This window comes from Narcine bancroftii, chromosome 1 (genome assembly GCF_036971445.1).
Source record: "Narcine bancroftii isolate sNarBan1 chromosome 1, sNarBan1.hap1, whole genome shotgun sequence".
Taxonomy (NCBI): domain Eukaryota; kingdom Metazoa; phylum Chordata; class Chondrichthyes; order Torpediniformes; family Narcinidae; genus Narcine; species Narcine bancroftii.
Window position 1 is genome coordinate 453,154,905 of NC_091469.1, and position 21,180 is coordinate 453,176,084.

General features: G+C 42.0%; 1 protein-coding gene across 17 annotated transcripts in view; it reads right to left on the reverse strand.

The window, feature by feature from the left end:
• The window catches only part of LOC138751792 (sickle tail protein homolog), a 689,307-nt gene that overhangs the window by 49,536 nt on the left and 618,591 nt on the right, over positions 1-21,180 (reverse strand). For all 17 annotated transcript variants that reach the window (XM_069914590.1, XM_069914602.1, XM_069914587.1 and 14 more), the window contains one exon: positions 7,227-7,402. In XM_069914590.1, the coding sequence (XP_069770691.1) occupies positions 7,227-7,402 (176 nt within the window). The remainder of the gene's footprint in view (positions 1-7,226; positions 7,403-21,180) is intronic.

Sequence of the window (21,180 nt, forward strand, 5' to 3'; positions counted from 1 at the left end):
GCAACTGGAGGCCAACCAGAATATGTTCCCTGTATTTGGACTCTTTGCTTCCTGCCATCAGCCAATGCTCTACCCATGCTAGTATGTTTCCTATTAAAGGAAGTTCTGTGAATAAGATTGAGATTCCTGGATGGTATGTTACCCCACCCTCCCCCCCGCCCCCCCACCACCAAGTTCCAGGGTCAACAATGTCTCAGATCGAGTCCATGGCATTCTCAAGCAAAAGATTGAACAGTCAGATGTTGTAGCATGGATGAGATGGATGAGGTACAGAAGAGGGAATATAGAGTTAGGAGGGAAACTAAAAAGCTGGACCTCAAGGTGGTAATCTTAAGATTGGTGCCTATGCCAGGTGCTAGAGTGGGTAGAATTAGGAATTCATGCCAGATGAATGTGTGGCAGAAGATTTGGCGCAGGGGGCAGGAGTTCAAATTTGTGGATCAGTGGGATCTCTTCTTGGGAAGGCATGACTTGTATAAAAGGAACAGGCGTCACCTGAACCAGGGGAGTCCAAGATCCTGGTCTGACAGGTTTGCAAGAGTTAGGGGGTTTACATTCGTGTGGCAAGGGGACGGGAACCATAATGTGAGGGCAGAGAATAGAGCAGAAAGTGGAAAGGATGTGTTGTGGGTTTGTGAGGAAGGACAGACAAGGGAGGAAAAATAAATGTAGTCAGTTGGAGGGTTTGAAATGTGTTTATTTCAATGCAAAGAGTATTAGCATTAAGGGAGAAGAACTTGGAGCATGGATCAGTACATGAATTACGACGTTGTGGCCATTACAGACACTTGGCTGATGCAATGACAGGATTGGCTGAAGCAGGTACGGAGGTTCAGAGATTTTAAAAGGAATAAAATGGGAAGTAAAGAAGGGAGGGAATAACATTACTAATCAGGGATAATATCACAGCTGCTGAAAGGGAGAATGCTGTGGAAGCAATGTCTACTGAGCCAGTTTAGGTGGAAGTCAGAAATATGAAGGGAGCAATTACTGTACTGGAATTAGTCTGTAGTCCCCTCAAGTAGTCCTCAGGACAGCGAGGAGCAGATAAGTAGGCAGATAATAAAATAGTGCAGATATTATTGGCTTGTTGTTATGGGAGACTTTAACTTCCCAAATATTGACTGGCACCTCCTTACTCCAAAGAGTTAGTTGGGGTAGAATTTGTCGTGTGTCCAAGAAGGATTTCTGACACAATTTGTGAATCAGCTGACTAGAGAAGAAGCCTTATTGGATCTGGTAAACAACCTAGTCAGGTGACAGACCTCTCAGTGGGAGAGCATTTCGGTTAAGTGACCATAACTCCCTGACCTTTAGCACCGCTATGGATAAGGATAAGAGCAGACAAAATTATAAAATATTTAATTGGGAAAGTGCTAATTATGACGAGAATTAGGCAAGAACTAAGGAGAGTAAATAGGGAACAAATGTTCTCAGGGGAAAAGCGCAGAAGATATGTGGAGGATATTTATGGGCCACTTGGGCGAGGTTCTGGATGGGTTTGTCCCGCTGACAGGGATAAGGGAACCGTGGTTATGAAAACAGGTGAGAGCTAGTTAAGAGTAAGAAGGCAGATATAGACAAGATGGGTGGAAAGGTGGGAGAAGGAGATCAATCCGAATAAGTGCAAAATGATACATTTGGGAAGGTTGAACATGGAAGACAGAATGCATGGTTAAAGGCAGGATTCTTAACAGTGTGGAAGTTCAAAGGGACATTGAGGTCCAAACCCATAGATCTCTCGTTGCCACGGAGGTTGATAGGGGAGTTAAGAAGACTCGTGGCATGTTGGCCTTCATTAATCTGAGGATTGAGTTCAAGAATCGAGAATGTTCCAGCTCCATAAAACTCTGGTTGGACCACATTTGAAACATGTGTTCACTCTTGGTCACCTAATTGCAGGAAGGCTGTAAAAGTTATGGAAAGGGTACAGAGGATACTTACCAGAATGTTGTTTGGATTGGAGAATGTGTCTAATGAGACAAGGTTAGCAAAGCTAGGGCTTTTCTCTTTGGAGCAAAGAAGGATGAGAGGTGACTTAATCAAGTTCTACAAGACTATAAGAGGCATAGATAGGGTGTTTAGCTAGCACCCTTTTTCCCTGGGACAAGAGAAGAAAAAAATCTGAGGACATATGTGCAGATTAAGGGTAAGAAAGTTTAGGGGAGTTGGCAGGGGTAATTCTTTTATTTTTTTTTTAAAACACAAATTTGTGGGTGCCTGGAATGCATTGCCAGGATTGAAGGTGGAGGCAGGTAATAATAGGGACATTTAAAAGACTCTTAGACAGGCACGTGGATGGTATGATGTGAAGAAGGCCAGTAATGTCTGCTCCATCAGAGTCCTTGGTGAATCTGGTCAAAGGGGTAACTACAGAAAGGGACCAGATGACCGATATGGATATGGTGGACTGAGGGTGCTGTCCTAGAACAATACAGCACAGAAACAGGCCCCTTCAGCCCTTCTAGTCTATGCTGAACCTTTTTATTTCCTCTTCGTCCCATTGTCCTGCACCCAGTCCACAGCCCTCCATACCACTCCTATCCATGTCTCTGTCCAAATTCTTTTTAAATGTTAAAACTGAGCCTGCAATCACCGCTTCAGGTGGAAGCTCATTCCACTCTTCCACCACTCTCTGTGTGAAGAAGTTCCCTCTCATGTTCCCCCTAAACTACTCCCTTTTCACTCTTAATCCATGTCCTCTGGTTTGTATCTCACCTACTCTCAGTATCCACCTCTGCTATTTACTCTGTCTATCCCCCTCATAATTTTAAATACCTCTATCAAATCTCACCACATTCTTCTATGCTCCAGGGAATAAAGTCCTAACCTGTTTAACGTTTCCCTGTAACTCAGTGCCTGACGTCTGGGCAACATCCTAGTAAATCTTCTCTGTGTTCTTTCCATCTTATTGATATCTTTCCTGTAGTCAGGTGACCAAAACTGCACACAATATTCCAAATTTGGTCTCACCAATGTCTTAAACAACTTTACCAAAACATACCAACAGCTATACTCAATACTTTGCTTTATGAAGGCCAATATGCCAAAAGCTCTCTTTCCAACCCAATCCACCTGCGATGCCACTGCACTCCTTACTGCCCTACCATTTACCGTTGATGTCCTTTCTTGGTTTGTCCTTCCAAAATGCAACACCTCACATTTGTCTGCATTAAATTCCATCTGCCATTTTTCAGCCTGTTTTTTCCAGCAGGTCCAGATCCCTCTGCCAGCTTTGAAAACATCCTTCGCTGCCCAAAACACCTCCAATCTGTGTGGACTCAGAGTTAGTGAATTGCAGTGCAAGCTGCAGGTGGCAGTTTTCACGTCCTTGTTGTCCATCCTTCATGGAGGTAGTTGTGGTCAGGGAGCTGCAAGTTGGAGCAACCTAGGGGTGTAACTGCAGCACATTTTGTGAACTGCTGGGCATAGGACAAAACCCTGAGGAATAGCTGTGGTGTCGACACAGATCGGTTTGATTTGACCACCATTTTTTTTGTGAATTAAGACCCCAACTACTGGAATGTTCTCATTCAACATCCATTATCACCGACAAGATCTAGTAGGGGGAGAATCTGAGCATACTCTTGAATATGGTCTGTACCAACTTAGAGTCATAAAGTTCTGCAACATGGAAACAGGCCCTTCACCCAAATTGACAACACCGATCAAAATGACTATCCCGGCAAGTCCTACCTGTTTGCATCCAGTCTAAACCTTTCCTATTCACATACCCATCTAAATGTCTTTTAAGTGTTTCAACTGTACCCACCGCTTCCATTTTCTTATCAGCTTGTTCCATAGACCCACCACTCTTGAGTGAAATTGGTATTCCTCAGGTCCCTTTTAAATCTTTTCCTTTTCATCTTAATTCTATGCTCTCTGGTTTGAGATTCCTTACCCTGGGTGGAAGACCATGATCATTTACCTTTATCTCCTCTTCTGATTATCTATTTAGCTGTTCAGTCAATGCAATATGAAATGAGTGGTCTTTTTCTTTGGAACTCTCACTGTATTTTGCTTTGGGCTTTTAGCCTGGTGTCCACAACAAGAATGGAGCGTGACTTGGGGAAGTAAGACAATCGCCATTTTGTTTACAAACTGAGCATCAGTACAGAAGCTTTGAGAACTGCTGAATATGTGAACTGCGGTTTATGCATCCAGTCTAACAAAAGATATATGGTATGACCTAACAGACATGTGGATTACCACAGGAAATCCTATAATCAGCCAAATGAAATTGACAACAAGAGGATAATGTGAACAGGGATAAACAACATTTGGCTTAATGCTAAATACCATTTTCATTGTGATAAACTATCACAAAACAATGATGAGGAATGTCTTCAATTGCTGATGCCAAGTTCATTCTCTCTTCCCACCCAAAGAAAAGCAGAGAATTAATTGGCTGCTTGCAAAACATGGGCAATTTTGAGATACCACAGTTGTCTCTCATGGTCTGTAAACATGGGGATGCTTTTATGCCCATTTTATAAATACAACAGTTCACACTTCATCATAGAACAACAAAGCCCTTCAGCCCACCAAGTCTGGACTGAACCTGATGCCAATCTAGATAATCTCATGTACTTTAATCTGGCTGCTCCTCCACCTCTGACACTCCAAAGAAAACAATCCAAGTTATTCCAGTGGCTCCTTTTAGTTGATAGACTCCACATCCTTCTTGTAGTGTGGCAACCAGAATTGTATACAATAATCCAGATGTGGGCAAAACAAAGTTTTATGCAGCTGCCACACGACTTGTTAACTTTTATACATGTTGCCCAACGCATAAAAGCAAGTATGTCATACACCTTCTTTCTTAGCACATTTACTGGAATTGTTATTTGTTATCAACTTGTATCCCAAGATCCCTCCATACATCACTGTTCTGTACATCAATCCTTCTATACGTACAAGAGTGCGAGTGAAACACTAGTGAAACACACACAAGGGTCCTCCCATTTACTGTATAATGTCCTCACGCACTGGACCTTCCAAAATGCAACACTTCATACTTGTCCAGATTAAACTCCATCTGCCAACATTTCCAAATTATCATTTGACAAAGCCATCGCTATCCTCAACTCCAGCAAATGTTGTGTCGTCATCTCCAAACTGCCTCATCAGGATATACAAAACACGACTTCTATAGCCATATCAATTTTGTGGTCACTCAAGAGGGTTTAGAAACTGGAAAATTGAAGCAAAATAAGTAAACTGTTGGAGGATCTCAGTGGATCCAGCAGTATCTGTGAAGGTAAGGAAATGTTTTGGGTCATAATTTGCATCAAGATGAAGAGGTGAATGACTACAAGACATAGGAGCAGAATTAGGCCAGTCCACCCATCAAGTCAGCTCTTTCATTTTAATCATCACTAATGCATTTTTCCTCAACCACCACTCTCTGTGAAAAAGTTGCCCTTCAGGTCCCCTCTCACCTTAAACCCTGCAGGAATTTATGTGAAGATTATGGGAACACAGGAGACGGTGGGATCTACAAACACTCTTTATCTGAGACGACTCTCTTTCGTTTCTCTTTCTCTGCACTGGACTATTGGCACCCTTTGCGTGCCTTTACAGGGCAAAGCAAAACAAATTTTGTATATTTTGTATCTGTGACAATAAATGATTCTCAAGCCAAGTCACATGGGGAATGATGGGGAAATGGAACCAGGTGGAGAAGGGGATGGAGAAAGTTGGGAGACAGAGGCTGATAGGCGAAAAGAGATAAAGAAAATAATTTTAAAAAGGGGCAGATAGAATGAGAAGTGGGAGGGGAGGTGTAAGGTCGAGAAAAGGACAGAAAGTAATGTGAAACTACAAGGGAAGATGGGGAAAGGAATAGGAAGAGTAGGCCAGGGGAGAATATTAAAGAGGAGGATGTGTCATTTAACCTGAGAAACATAGATAGATACGTCACCAGGTCCTGATAGAATCTATAACTAGGATTCTGAGGTAGCAGGGGAAAATTATCAAGAATATATAGATAATGATCACTGACCCAACCAGATGACATCTATTAATCTTAGGAGCTACCCCAACTTCTTAAAAGGGGAGGCCTAAATCAGAGGAGAACTGGGAAGCTTATTTTGAATGAGAATGAAGGAGTAGGTCTGTCATCAAGAGTCTGAATATAATGACTTTCAGTGCCGTCATTTTTGATCGCGAAAAGTTTTGTAATCTCAAATGCTCACAAAGTCCAATGGCTACGGGATAGTTTCCCCTAACAAATTATGATTGCAGTGATAAGACTATGAAATGATTTCAAAACAAAAATCGAGTGTTGCTTATCCCAGAGTCAGGGCGTGACAATAAAATTAAGGGTCAGCGAAGGTTTGAGTGAACAACAGAATGGGTGGCTGTCTTGTACAAACTTAAGTTTACAGGGGGAGAGAACAAGTCTTCAAGGATATCTGGGACTTTATATTGCATCAAACAATTGATGTGGAAAAAGTTGAAACTCCTGGAGCACAATTGTACAAAGATGCATACCATTTTGCATCCAAATTGATTGGCATTTGTCAATCTCAATGCAATCTAACGGTGTCCTACATATCACAATTAAAGGGTTTCTGATATTAAGATGAGGTTCCCATTAAAAAAAAATATTTGAATGTCAAACTTTGATCAAGGTGACAAGCATTAATTCACTCAAAAACACATCACATGTAAATGGAGCTACCTTAATGTTATCTGGTTACAGAGAAGCTTTGCTCTCCTTTACCAACCATTACCTGCCTCTGCTAATTCTGGATTCATTATTGGAAGATGCTCCCTGCCTGGTGAGAGTCCACCTGAACAGACAGCTTCCACATTCAGTGACTGAACTTGAAAAAGCATCAAAATCAACTGAATTCTCATCTGGCATTCACAAACAAATTTTCAGGAGATCTCACTGAAGTACGGATCTTAGAATGTAACCTGTGGAAGTGAGACCAGCCAACACTAAACCAAATATCTCAGTACAGGATGGAAAACAAACAAAATATTGCAAAATGAGGACCATACAGATCAGGGCACAAGGAGCTGTTTCGACACACATTTCAACAAGGCACTGCCATACCTGTTTAACAAGGATCAATTCAAAACAAATTGTTCAAACTTGCCATCGGAAACATTAAACAGCACCAAAGATGAGCTAGCAGGAAAAACAGCCTTTGATAAGGTAATGGTGAAAATGATAAAGGAAATAAAACAATGTAATTCCAAGTGACTGCACTTACCACAACTGCTGTATTATTTTCTCCTCATCAGCCAAGTACTTCTGTCGCTCTTCTTCCACTAGAATACGCTGTCTCTGTAGAGGGTCTTCTGATCTCCGCAGTGCTTCAATTACCCTCCCATTGATTTCAGACTCTGCTTTCTTGAACATTGCTTTGAGTGTCTCTTGGTTTGTGAGCTGATGGTGGAAAATAATTCAGATTCAGTCTTCTCCGCATGTTCAATGACTTTGGAAATCAAATTGCTTTGCTGCCTTCAGAAATCAATCTACCTCACAGCTTACACACAGCTTAATCTTATCTTTATTTCACAAAGATTGCATGGACAAAAGTCAAAAGTCACATAACCACTTAACTGGAGGGAACTGACAGAACAATTGCTACAGCCAGATTACAGGCTGCAATTAAATTTGACACCTTCTATGGAGTTTCAACTGTTTTCTGATGGGAGAGCACCCAATTATGAAGACAAAATGATTGAACTAAGTAGATATATAAAAATAACTTTTTTAAGGAACTCATGAAATTTTTCCATGAAGCAGAGTTCATCGCCACCATTCAGCAGCAATAGTTTTAAAGGAGCAATAGTAAAACAAATCTTGCATATGCCTTAAAACAAATTCCTCTCATGTCAACTGTATCTCACCATCTCTCATATTTCAGTACAATACCAAAATGAAGCACGTCATACTTATCAGCATTAAACTCCATCTGCCATATTTCTGCCCACTCCTCTAAGCAGTTTAAATCCCTCTGCAATCTTTGAAAACCCTCTTCATCATCCACAGTTCCCCCAATTTTAGTATCATCTGTATATTTACTAATCCAATTTACTGCCCAAACCTGAAGATCATTAATATATATGACAAATAGCAACGGTCCCAATACCGATCCCTGAGGTTCACCGCTTGTCACCGGCCTCCATCCTGACAAACAATTATCTACTACTACTCTCTGACACCTTCCTTCCAGCCACTTTTGAATCCATTTGACTATCTCCAAATTAATACCCAGGGACTTAGCCTTCCTAACTAACCTTCCATGTGGAACCTTATCGAAGGCCTTACAGAAGTCCATATAGACAACATCCACTGCTCTACCCTCATCAACATTCCTAATCACCTCTTCAAAAAATTCAACAAGATTGGTCAAACATGACCTTCCACACATAAATCCGTGTTGAGTGTCCCTGATCAGACCCAGTCCCTCCATATACTTATATATACTATCTCTAAGAATGCTTTCCATCAATTTACCTTCCACAGACGTCAAACTTACAGGCCGATAATTGCAAGTCTTGATCTTCGAACCTTTTTTAAACAAAGGATCTACATGCGCAAAAGTTCTTTTTTTTTTAAAAAAAAAGGAGCCTAACATATCCGCCTCCACAACTGTTACTGGCAGCCCATTCCATGCACCCACCACTCTCTGTGTAAAACCTTGCCCCTGACATCTCCCCTGTATCTACTCCCTAGCACCTTAAACCAGTGTCTTCTTGTGGCAATCATTTCAGCCCTGGGAAAAAGGCTCTGTCTATCTACACGATTAATGTTTCTCACCATCTTAAACACCTCTATCAGGCCACTCCAAAGAGAAAAGGCCGAGTTTTTATGAAAACTCAACCTGTTTTCATAGGGCATGATCCCTAAACCAGAGAACATCCTTGTAAATCTCCCCTACACCCTTTCTATGGCTTCCATGTCCCTCTGGCAGTGAGGTGACCAGAACTGTGCACAGTACTTCAAATGGGGTCTGACCAGGATCCCATATAACTGCAACATTTCCTCTTGGCTCCTAAATTCAATTCCATGATTAATGAAGGCCATTACACAGTATTGCCCTCTTAACCACAGAGTCAACCTGTGCAGTTGCTTTGACCTTCTGATAGACTGGGACCCCCAAGATCTTTCGGATACTCCACACTGCCAATAGTCTTACCATTAATATTATATTCTGCCATCATATTTGACCGACCGAAATGAACTACTTCACACCTATCTGGGTTGAACTCCATCTGCCACTTCTCAGCCCAGTTTTGTAACCTCTGACAGCCCTCCATACCATCCACAACCTTGTGTCATCAGCAAATTACTGACCAACAAAATGGCACTGGTGACTTCCTACAGGCTGCAGAATCCACGTTATTAAAAACTTTTAAATACCTGTTAAAAAAAACACGCACAATACAGCTGGTCTCCTTACAATCAGCTGCAGGTATTTTTTTCAATAACCAAACACCTGCTAATCATAGTTAAATGATCCTCAAATCTCCCAGGTAACAGCTGCTTCAGAAACAGAATGGGGGCAAGGCAGAGATCTTAAAGGGACAGGCCACCACCATGACTGAGGGCGGAAACGTGGAGTTAGGGCCAGGATTCAAACAAGGCTGCAGCACAGAGGTCTGAGACTTCCCCTACCATCCATATTACTGGCAAATGTCCAGTCACTGGAGAATAAATCAATGATTTTATTCTAAGGGTAAGGCTAATCTACCAGAGCCAAGTAAGATAATCTCAGCTGTTTGCTGCACCGAGACCTGGGTAACAGAGAACACACTTGACACAGCTATCCGACCAGACGGTTTCCCCATCCATAGATTGGATCGGAACTCGAATTCTGGTAAAGGGAGAGGAGGAGCTGTTTGGTTTTTCATTAATACTGGGTGGTGCATGGACATTGGGGTTATGTCAACTTCTGCTTTAAAGCAAATCTCAATTAAATACAGACCCTTCTATCCACCCTGAGACTTCTCATAAGTGATTCTCACCAGAATTTACATCACTCTGGATGCCAATTACAAGCGGGCACTTACGGAACTGCATGATGTTGTCAGTAAACAAGAGATGGCCCAGCCCAATGCACTACAAATCTTAGATGGCAACTTTAACCAAGCCTGTGTCAAAAAAACCCTGCCCAACTACCACCAGCATGCAACCCGCTGTTCCAGAGGGAGGTCCCATCACACTTGATTACTCGTACACCAAGATAAGGAAGCCTATCGTTCTATCCCGAGACTGCACTTTGGCAAGTCTGATAACCTGGCTGTGCTCCTTCTGCCTTTATACAGACAGAGCTCAAAAAGAGAGGCTCAAGTTGTCTGGACATCTAGAAGATGGTCACAGGAGGCTGAAGGACAGTTACAGGACTTTATCAAGTCAGCGGATTGGGAGGTGTTCAAGGATTTGGCTGAGAACCTGAACAAGTACACTGAGGCTGTCACACACTTTATCAAATCAGCTGAGGTTGAGTGCATCTCCACCAAATCATTCAGGGTTTTCAACAACCAGAAGCCCTGGTTGAACAATGAAATTTGGAACCTGCTGAGAGCCAGATTACAGGCATTTAAGTCCGGAGATCCAGATCAGTACAGCAGGAGCAGGTATGACCTGTGGAAAGCTATCTCCCAGACGAAATGGAGATTCCGTGTGAAAATGGAAATAACAAGAGACACCCGACAGCTGTGGCAGGGCCTAAATGACATAACCTGTTACAAAATGAAATCTGGTAAAGTAGCAAATGGGAAAGCTTCTCTCCCAGAGGAACTCAATGCCTTCTACACCTGATTTGATTACAGTAATAGCAAAGAACCACCCCTCCGCACCCCACATCCCCTGATGATCCCACCCTGTCCGTATCTGAGAACGATGTGTGTGTTGCCTTCAGGAGAGTGAATCTGAGGAAAGCATCTGGCCCGGATGGAATACCTGGCCAAGTATTAAAAATGTGTGCTGACCAACTTACCAAGGTATTCACAGCTATCTTCAATATCTCTCTCCAGCAGGGTGTGGTACCCACCTGTTTCTAAAAGGCGTCAATCATACCAGTGCCCAAGAAGAGTGTAGTAACCTGCCTTAATGACTTTTGACCAGTACCACTTACATCAACAGTGATGAAGTGTTTCAAAAGGCTGGTGATAAAGCATTTCTGCTCTTGTCTGAGTGGTGACATGGATACGTTACAGTTCGCCTTTCGTAGCAACAGGTCTACGGCAGATGCCATCAACACAAAATCTTGGAACATCTAGACAGCAAAGATGCCTACATCAGAATGCCCTTTATCGACTACAGTTTGGCATTTAACACCATCATCCCCTCCAAACTGATCAGCAAACTCCAAGACCTGGGAGTTAACACTCCACTGCGTAATTGGATCATGGATTTCCTCACCTCCAGACCACAATCAGAGAAGGTTTGTAAAAACATCTCCTCCACAATCTCCATTAGTACTGGACCACCACAAGGATGTCTTCTTAGTTCCTACTCTACTCATTTTACACCTTTGATTGTGTAGCTCGGTACAACAATAACCAGCTATACCACGGTAGTGGGTTGTATAAAGGAAGGGGATGAGTCAGAATACAGGATGGAGATTGAAAACTTGAATGATGCACCAACAACAACCTTGCACTCAATGTCACCAAAACTAAGGAGCTGATTGTTGACTTCAGAAAGGGAAAGCCAGAGGTTTACAATCCAGTGATCATTGGGGGATCAGAAGTGGAGAGGGTGAGTAAATTTAAGTCTTGGAAGTCACGATCTCGGAGGATCTTTCCTGGACCCAACACACCAATGGCATCATAAAGAAAGCACGTCCTCTACTTCTTAAGGAGTTTTCAGAGTTTTGGTATGACACCAGAAACCCTGGCAAATTTCTACAGAGTGTACTGACCGGCTGCATCATGGTCTGGTATGGAAACACCAATAGCCCTGAGCGTAAAGTCCTCTAAAAGGTAGTGGATACAGCCCAGCATCTCACAGGCACTATTGACCCACTATTGACCAGACCTACAGAGAACGCTGTAGTCTGAGAGCAGCAGGAATCATCAAAGACCCTCATCAACCAGCACATGCTCTGTTCTCGCTTCTGCCATCAAGGAGGTATAGGTCCCACAAGACTCGCATCACCAAGTTCAGGAACAGCAGTTACCCCTCCACCATCAGACTCCTCAATGACAAGCAATCAGAAACTCAATTAAGGACTCTTAATTGTGCACTTTATTTATTTTTCTTTTGTTCTCTCTGTATTGCAGAGTCAGGTTGTTTACAGTTTTTGTTTGTTTACATTTTTTACGCCATGTACAATTGTTTTGTACTATCAATTAGTAGTAATTTTGCCACGGCCACAGGAAAAAGGAATCGCAAGGTTGTATGTGATGTCATGTATATACTTCAACAATAAATATGAAACCTGAACCCATCGCTCCACTTCCTCATCCAGGTCATTTATAAAAATCACAAAGAGTAAGGACCCCAGAACAGTTCCCTGAGGACCACCACTGGTCACTGACCTCCATGCAGAATACGACCCATCTACAACCAATCTTTGCCTTCTGTGGGCAAGCCAGTTCCGGATCCACAAAGCAATGTTCCCTTGGATACCATGCCTTCTTACTTTCTTAACAAGCCTTGCATTTGGGAACCTTATCAAATACCTTGCTGAAATCCATATACACTACATCCACTGCTCTTCCTTTATCAAAGTGTTTACTCACATCCTTAAAAATTCAATCAGGCTCGAAAGGCACAACCTGCCCTTGACAGAGCCATGTTGACTATTCTAATCATATTATACCCCTCCAAATGTTCATAAATCCTACCTCTCAGGATCTTCTCCATCAACTTACCAACCACTGAAGTAAGACTCACTGGTCTATATCCCTGCTCCCTTTCTTGAATAAAGGAACAACATCCGCAACCTTCCAATCCTCTGGAACCTCTGCCGTCCCCATTGATGTTTCAAAGATCATCACCAGAAGTTCAGCAATCTCGTCCCTCACCTCCCACAGTAGCCTGGGGTACATTTCATCTGGTCCTAGCGACTTGGCAGAGAGTCTGTGGGCAGCAGAATCATGCTTATCCACAATAAATTTTTAAAACTAGGTTATTAAAGGCTTTCAGAAGTACCATACTGAACTTCCTCAGGAATTTGCAGAGGTTTGGTTTGACACCAAAAACACTGGCGAATTTCTACAGATGTGTGGTGGAAAGTGTGCTGACTGGTTGCATCATGGTATGGGAATATCAATTCCCCTGAGCATAAAGTCCTCCAGAGGTACCAGACACAGCCCAGGACATCACAGGCAAAACCCTCCCCACTATTGAGAACATCTACAGGGAACACTGCTGTTAGAGAGTAGCAGCAATCATCAAGGATCCACACCACCAGCACGCTCTGTTCTCACTGGTGCCATCAGGGAAGAGGTATAGATGCCACAAAACTCACGCCACCAGGTTCAGGAACAGCTGCTCCTCCTCCTGCATCAAACTCCTCAAAACCTTTTTTTTATTGCCTCTGTATTGCACAAGTCAACTTGTTTACATTTGTTATCTGTTTACAGTTCTTTATTTGTTTACATGTATATGCTGTCTGCTGTCTTTTTGCACTACCAATAAGTGGTAATTCTTCCTCACCAGCAGGAAAAAGAATCTCTAGGTTGTATGTGATGTCATGTATGTACACTGACAATAAACCTGTCATCTTAGAAATGTGAAATCCAAGAGCCAATCCGCAGAACCGTTCCGTGTCTGATGATTTAAAAAAACTGGCAAGATTGATTCAAATTATGACTTTCTGATGGATAACTTGGTTAGGGTATTGAAAAGAAGCATACATAGCAATACAATGAGTAGCTCACAGAACAGAGAGTGCAGTGGGCACATCTAAGGCACAACTACTTTTAGCACGCAAAGAGAGTACCAGAATCAGAATTTATTGTCGTGAACAAGTCACAAAACTCGATGTTTAGCAGCTGCATCACGGTGCTAGCATTAATATAAACCATCTCACTACAATAAATTTTTTTTAAATAGTGCATGAAAGGTAAGGCATTGTCTTTGGTTCATTGATTATTTGGGAATCTGACGGCAGTGGGGAAGAAGCTATGCTTGTGCTGTTGAGTGCTTGTCTTTAGGCTCCTGTACCTTTTCCCCACCGGTAGCAGAGTGAAGAGGGCATGGCCTGGTTGGTGGGGCTCTTTGAGGTTAGGGACTGCTTTTTTAAGGTATGGCCTCACGTTTTGCAGAAGATTCAGGCTATAGCTTACTCACACCAACATTTTCAGATACTTTAAAATCCATCCACTCATTGAAACCTTCTACCCACTATTCTTCCACTATCCACCTACACAAAGGATACTTTACAGTAGTTGGTTAGCTGAACAACCAGCCCATGTTTGGAGATGAAAGGAAGCCAGAGCACCTGGGAAAAATGCACTCACCTATAAGGAAGTTTATATAATTAACATATGTCAGCACGCATGAATTTGAAAGTGCGTCTAGAAACGTAGATAGAAAAGACGTGGGGAAGAGAAGAGGGAGAAAGTAGATGGTGAAGGAGCACATGCTAATAGTTAAGAGGTAATAGGTAGATACAGGTCGGAGGGGTAGAAGATAGAGAAGTTGAAAAGTGATGGGGCGAGGGCGGATAGCTCTGTGACAGGAGCAGCGAGTTGAAGAAAGAAGTCAAGGAGAGGGAAAGTAAGACCAAGGGAGGGTGATCAACGGAAATTGAAAGCCAATATTAATGCCGTTTGGTTAGAGATCACTGAGAAGATATTGTTCCTCCATTTTGCGGCTGGCCTCAATTTGACAGTACCAGTCCACGGTCAGACCTGTCAGCATGGGCATGGTGTTTGGAATTGAAATTATTGGCCACTGGGACGTCCTTGTTGTCATGGACAAGGCAAAATGGTCAACTCTGTTGAATGATTGTTGAGGGTTCTGAGACCCATGTTATAACAAGAGATTAGAGCATTGCAGAGCTTGAGCAGTTATTACTTGCAAGATATGGGCCAGCTTTGGCGCCACTCAATCCACTGCTCTCCTTCTACCCTCCCTGTTCCCTACACTCCACTGCAGGAATAGTTCAGGTCAAAGTTCAAGACATTGATGAGAATAGAAGCAGCAAGTGTCTCTGTGGATCAATTCACTTTCCAACCTTTAGCCCTACTTTAATGATGTTGCCAACACAGCTACACATAATTAATGAGAAATAACAATTTGAGTTTATAATTACAGGAGCCATCATCTGCCCCTTCATGCAACCACTTCAAAAGGCATTTAGTGTTTATTACATGGGAAACTGAAACTGATTTCCGCACTAAGACGTCCACTGCGTCAGCTGGTTATTGATTTCTCAGTAATGCATCTCACCTTCGTAATTAAAGCCTGAACAACAAACTCCAGCTTAAGCCTGATACAGACCATATCTGAGGACACGTGGAAAAAAGCAACTACGTACAGGCCCTGACGGAAAGAGCATGAGATGGGATGGAACCCTTCTTTATTTGTTCATTACATTCACTTTGTCTTATCAGAACAATGCAGCCTCTGCCAGTATTCATACATCTTCATAGTAAGTGAAGTGTATTTGCTACTTTCAGAGGGAGTGTGAGGTGAATGCATTTGGGATTGGAAGTGACCCAACTAAAATCACAATTTCTCCATATAAAATCACTCCTAACCTGCTTCATTGATAAACGTTAGGTTAAATTTGAATTAAGACATGTTAATCATCCACATTCTCTTTAGATTTAAGGTTAATAAAGTGATTTTTTTTGGCAGGAGATTATTTCGCAGCATCTTAAAAGAGAGATGTTGTTCCTCACTCATTCTTGATTAAGACCATGACATCTATCCAACCTTTAATATTGCAAAGGTGGCTGATTAGACCAGCTTAGGCTGGAAAGTTCCTTTTCACACATACGACAGAGGAGCAGGGATGTTGTTTTTGTAAGCAAATGGGTTCTTGATTTTTGAGATTCTCTTTTTCTCGTTTCTTCCTTAGCTGATTTTATGTGAGTTGGCTGAACAGGACCATCCAATGCTTGTTGTCCCAGTGGTGTGAACCAATGTCAAAATTCATTGGAGATGTTGTTGCGGCCTAATTTGGAGTTCTGTGTGCAGTTCTGGTCGCCTAATTATAGGAAGGATATAAACAGAGTGGAGAGAGTGCAGAGAAGGTTCACCAGAATGTTGCCTGGGTTTAAGCATCTGGAGTATAGGGAGAGATTGGACAGATTGGGTCTTTATTCTTTGGAGCGTAGAAGGTTGAGAGGGGATTTGATAGAAATATTTAAGATTATGAAAGGGATAGACAGAATGGATGTGGATAGACTATTTCCGTTAAGAGGAGGAAAGATTAAAACAAGAGGACATGAGTTAAGAGTTAAGGGGCAGAGGTTTAGAGGTAACATGAGGGGGAACTTCTTTACTCAGAGAGTGGTAGCTGTGTGGAATGATCTTCCGGGAGAAATAGTGGCGGCGGAGTCAATTGTATTATTTAAGAAAAGGTTGGACAGGTATATGGATGAGAAGAAGATGGAGGGTTATGGGCATTGTGCAGGGAGGTGGGACTAGAAAGGGGTGTTTGGTTCGGTGCGGACTAGAAGGGCCTAATGGTCTGTTTCCGTGCTGTAATTGTTATGTTATGTTATGTTATGTTCTGCAAGTCTTCAATTTTTATTTCTATCCACCTCACGAGAGTTAGCCCTCAGTCATTTTTCCATACAGTGGTTCCTTTGGTATTCTATCATCAGACTGATACATGCCCCTTCATCCCAGCACCCCCGTGATGTCCATCAACCATATTAATCCCTTTTTAAATTCTCATTCTCTTATCCACTCCCCCATGTTTCGACTACTTAAGACAACTTACGGTGGCCAACTTACAGGCTACTCCACATGTCTTTTGGATATGGGAAGAAACTGGAGCACCCAGAGAAAACTCACAAGGCAACTGGGAGAAGTTGTAAACTCTGCATAGACAGCACCTGAGGTGAGGTCTGAACCCCAGCCATTGGGATACCATGGCTCTACCATGCTGTAATGTCCTACATTGTATGTACTTGCTGTGACACCATTCCGCCTTGAAATATCCAGTGTGAAAGACTATAATTGCATCACCCAAAAGTTTATTATCAAGTAGGCTAGTGAAGCAAGAGTAAAATGTGCCAACAAAAGTAGGAGACAAAAGAGGCAACAAAATAAAAAGCACACCAGAGGGAGAATGGGTGAGTGAAGAAAGCCTGATGGGATGAGACCATGCTCTTTGGGGTGGGGATCAGCAGACCTAGAGAACAGTACACAGGAAGCAGGGAGCGCAGAGAGAGATAAGTTAGCAAATTACTCGGAAGAAAAGTTAATGAGAGGAAAGAATTAAGAACAGGGTAAAGAAGGAAACAGTAGAACTAGATTGCAGGGTGGGAGGAATTGCTAGATGCTAGAAATCTGAAATTGAAAACACGGTACTGTCTGTAAGGAGTTTGCATGTTCTCCCAGTGTCTGCGAGTGTTTCCTCCAGGTGCTCCAGTTTCCTCCCACTCTTCCAATAACACCTGAATTTTGTAGTTAATTGCTGTATTTGGGTGGAACCTGCTAGTGGCCTAGAAAAGCCTGTTACTGTGCTGTATGTCTAAATTAAAAAAAATAAAATGCTGCAAACACTCATCAGATTCTGGCAAAAGATCTTCAACCTAAAAGGTTAATTTGTGTTTCTCTTTCCTATCAGCTCTGCTACATGTTTCTAGCATTCTGTGGTTTTATATATAACAAATTAGTAGATTGAATAAAAATCCTGCAGATGTCAAAAGTCTGACAGCAAAGGGGCGTGGCCATACTAATGAGCTGAGCAGGTGTTTTGAAAGAGCTCTCCACAAAATGAATTAAAAAGACAGTTTAAAAACTCAAAAACCAGAATTTTATCATCAAAAATGGATAAACCAAGTACTAAACGACTAAGGCAACTGAGAACAAAAACTGAAGAAGTGACAGCTCAGCCAGGAACATCGAGTGGAAGCCTGATGAGTGACTCAGCAGGGGTCTTGGGACTGGTTAAAGCCAACAGAGCTGGGGAGCCGGCCCAAGATATAGTCTCCATCCTGAACATGTTGGAAACTTTATGCAGTTGTTTTACGAGTATGGAAACAGCGATGAGAGATACATCAGAGAAGGTAATGGAAATTAAAGAAGTTGTGGGAGACTTAAGTGAATGAATGACTCATTCAGAGGCTGGAAAAAACAAATGACAGGTTGAGGGCACTGAAAGAAAAAGCAAAAATATAGGACACAATAAAGAAAGGACTGATGGATAAGATAGACAATATAAAGAATTTTAGCAGATGTAACAATATAAGAATCATCAGACTGAGAGAAGGAATAGAGGGAAAAGATGCAGTGAGTTTCTTTGAAACATGAATCCTACAAATGCTGGGACAAAATAAATTAAATGCAAAGCTGCAAATTGAAAGGGCTCAGACCCAGAAGAATTGGCGAGCAAATTGAAAGGGCTCAGACCCAGAAGAATTGGCGAACAGTGACCGTAACCAGTCCTGGTAAGACTTTTAAGTTACCAGGAAAGAGATGCAATTATGGGAGCAACATATGAATATTCAAAAAATAATAATGACCAATTAGTGGTGAACCATGCAAAAGTAATGTTTTTTCCAGGACTTCAGCCCTGGCTTGGTCAAACAAAGAAAGGAATTTGATGAGGGAAAGAGACAAATGCGATCTAAAAACTTTAACTATTCAGTGATTTATCCAGCAAGGCTGAGGGTGGATGTCGCAGAAGGTAATCAACGAATTTTCAAGAATAAAGAAGTGCAAGAAATTTTAAGTATGAAAAGATTAAATTCGCCAGGTGAAAGGACTGCAAAGACAACTTCAAAACGGGACTAACTGAAAAACGTATCTTTTTATTTATACTAACAGTACTGATTTATCCTGTTTTCACAGAGAAAAAAAAACATTGCTTTATATGGAGAGATTTTAAATGACAGAAAGGTGGTAAGGAAAGTAGCGAGGTGGGAATTCCAACTTGGGAGGGAAAATGGCGCTGGGAGAGGAGCAACTTTAAAAAATGGCTCCAAAGGGAAGGATTCTTCTTCTTCTTTGGAAGAACTATTGTCAAACAAGTTTTTATTCAAACTGATTCCACAAGAACTATCTTTAGTTTGCACACTGCAGCACTCTTGCAAACTGTAAAAATCCAAATGTGCCAAATTTATTTAACTCACTCCACTTAATCTGAGTGAATACGTATTTAAATAATACTTTATCATAGTTAAAGCATCCAGAGAATTCACATTATGTACAGTAATTGGCCATTCAATTTACCTTTACTTTAATGCACTCTTGGGCACTTTAAAATGTCTGTTACATTTCCCAATGCAGTTTTGTTGTAAAGCAACTTGGAGATTTGACCAAGACTCAGCCTTCATCTTCAGTCTTTCTGTACTCTCTCTGATTTATCTAAGACACGTTCCTTTGCTCATATGTTTACACAAATCTGGTGAAATTCCTCCATCCCTTATCTTCAGGTCGTCAATCAATTGAGGGAAAAAAACCTATTCATGCAAAAAATATGCTACAGCAGCTTTGAGACAAAACACAGATCATGTGTTCTCAACTGCAGCTTCGCAACTCTTCCCCAAGAACATTTTCAGCTCTGATTTTAGCCCTGCAGACTGTCCTCCCACTCATAGTTATTCAGCAAAACATGGATTATTGATGCATTTGTGTCTAGATTTTGGACAATTTTAATCAGGATTCTAATAGAAAGGAACAAATCTGAAACTGTTTATAAAAAAAAAAAAAAAAAAAATGACCACATGTCTTACCATTTTAGTGGTAAATGATTTCCAATATTCTAAAAAGCAAAAAAAAAAAATCGCAACTGGACAAAGATCTACAAGTGTAACCTAATGATTGGAATAAAATCAGGCACACAGGAAATTAAGGATTTGCTGGACCCACAAAGGCTGAAGCAGGAGGCTGGCGGCTAAAGGACTTATAACAGGTTGCAGGAGCTTGAGGATTGGCAGCTGAAGGACTCACCAATGCTGTTGGAGACTGGTGGCTGAATGACCCACGCAAGCTGCGGGACACAAGATTAGCGGCTGAAGGACTCAACAAGGAGCAGGAGACTCTTGACGGGAGAGTGGCAGCTGAAGGACCCACATAGGCTGTGGGAGATTGGAGTGTGGCTGTAAAAAGACTCACACCAGACTGCACGCTGTAGGAGACTGGAAACTGGAAGCTGAAGGACTCACAAAGGCTGCAGGAGACTGGTAGCTGAAGAACTCACAAGACGCTGCGGGCTTCAGGACACTGTAGACTGGTGGTTGAAGGATTCACACAAGGTGCAGACTGCTGTAGACTGGCTCTTGGGAACCAGGTATTGGGACCAAGATTCGAGAGGATGCCGATAGTGAGAGAGGATCCCAAAGGGCCTCGAGTGCTGAGGGCTTCCTGATCATAACATGTTCAGAACTGGGAACTCAGGCTTGCCAATGGAATGGAAGGGAGGACATGTGGCTATAGAAGTTGTGGGAGCACTGGAGGTGAATCCATAGAAAGTTGGAGTCTCCGAAGGACTCTCTCTTGCTTGTTGGGGGGACCAGGCTACACTAAGTGGCACCTCTTTGTGTGCCTTTACATGAGGCAAAAGTAGGTGAATTTTGTGTACTATATGATGAAAATAAAGGAATCTTCAACAAAAAGAAAATCATAGGGTAATCAGAACATTTAAGAAAAGCTTCCTTTCATGATCCAGTGCTAAATGATGAGCTGTGTCATTTGAAATTTGAATGCATTGTACTAGGTTTCAATTACAACTACCCATTTGTTCTGCAAAAAAGCCTTAAGCTTCTTCCCAGTGCTCTTACTCCATTAGTGAGCAAAGGAAGAGAAAAGATGTTATCACCCACCCACCAGCAAGAGCCTGTGGTTATGAATCAAATATAATATTATTTAATGTTCTCATTGGCTAGGAAGCAGTCCAGATAAAATGTGAACGAGTTGCCAGTGATGCTGAATCTGCACTAAGCAAGACTCCACTCTGCAATCCACATTTACTATAATGGCTGTAGAATAATAGCAGCTAAGACAAAATGCAACAGCAATTCACCTGGGAATTGAAAAGGTTTTGCTTTATTAGAACAATGTTTGCAGCTGATAGA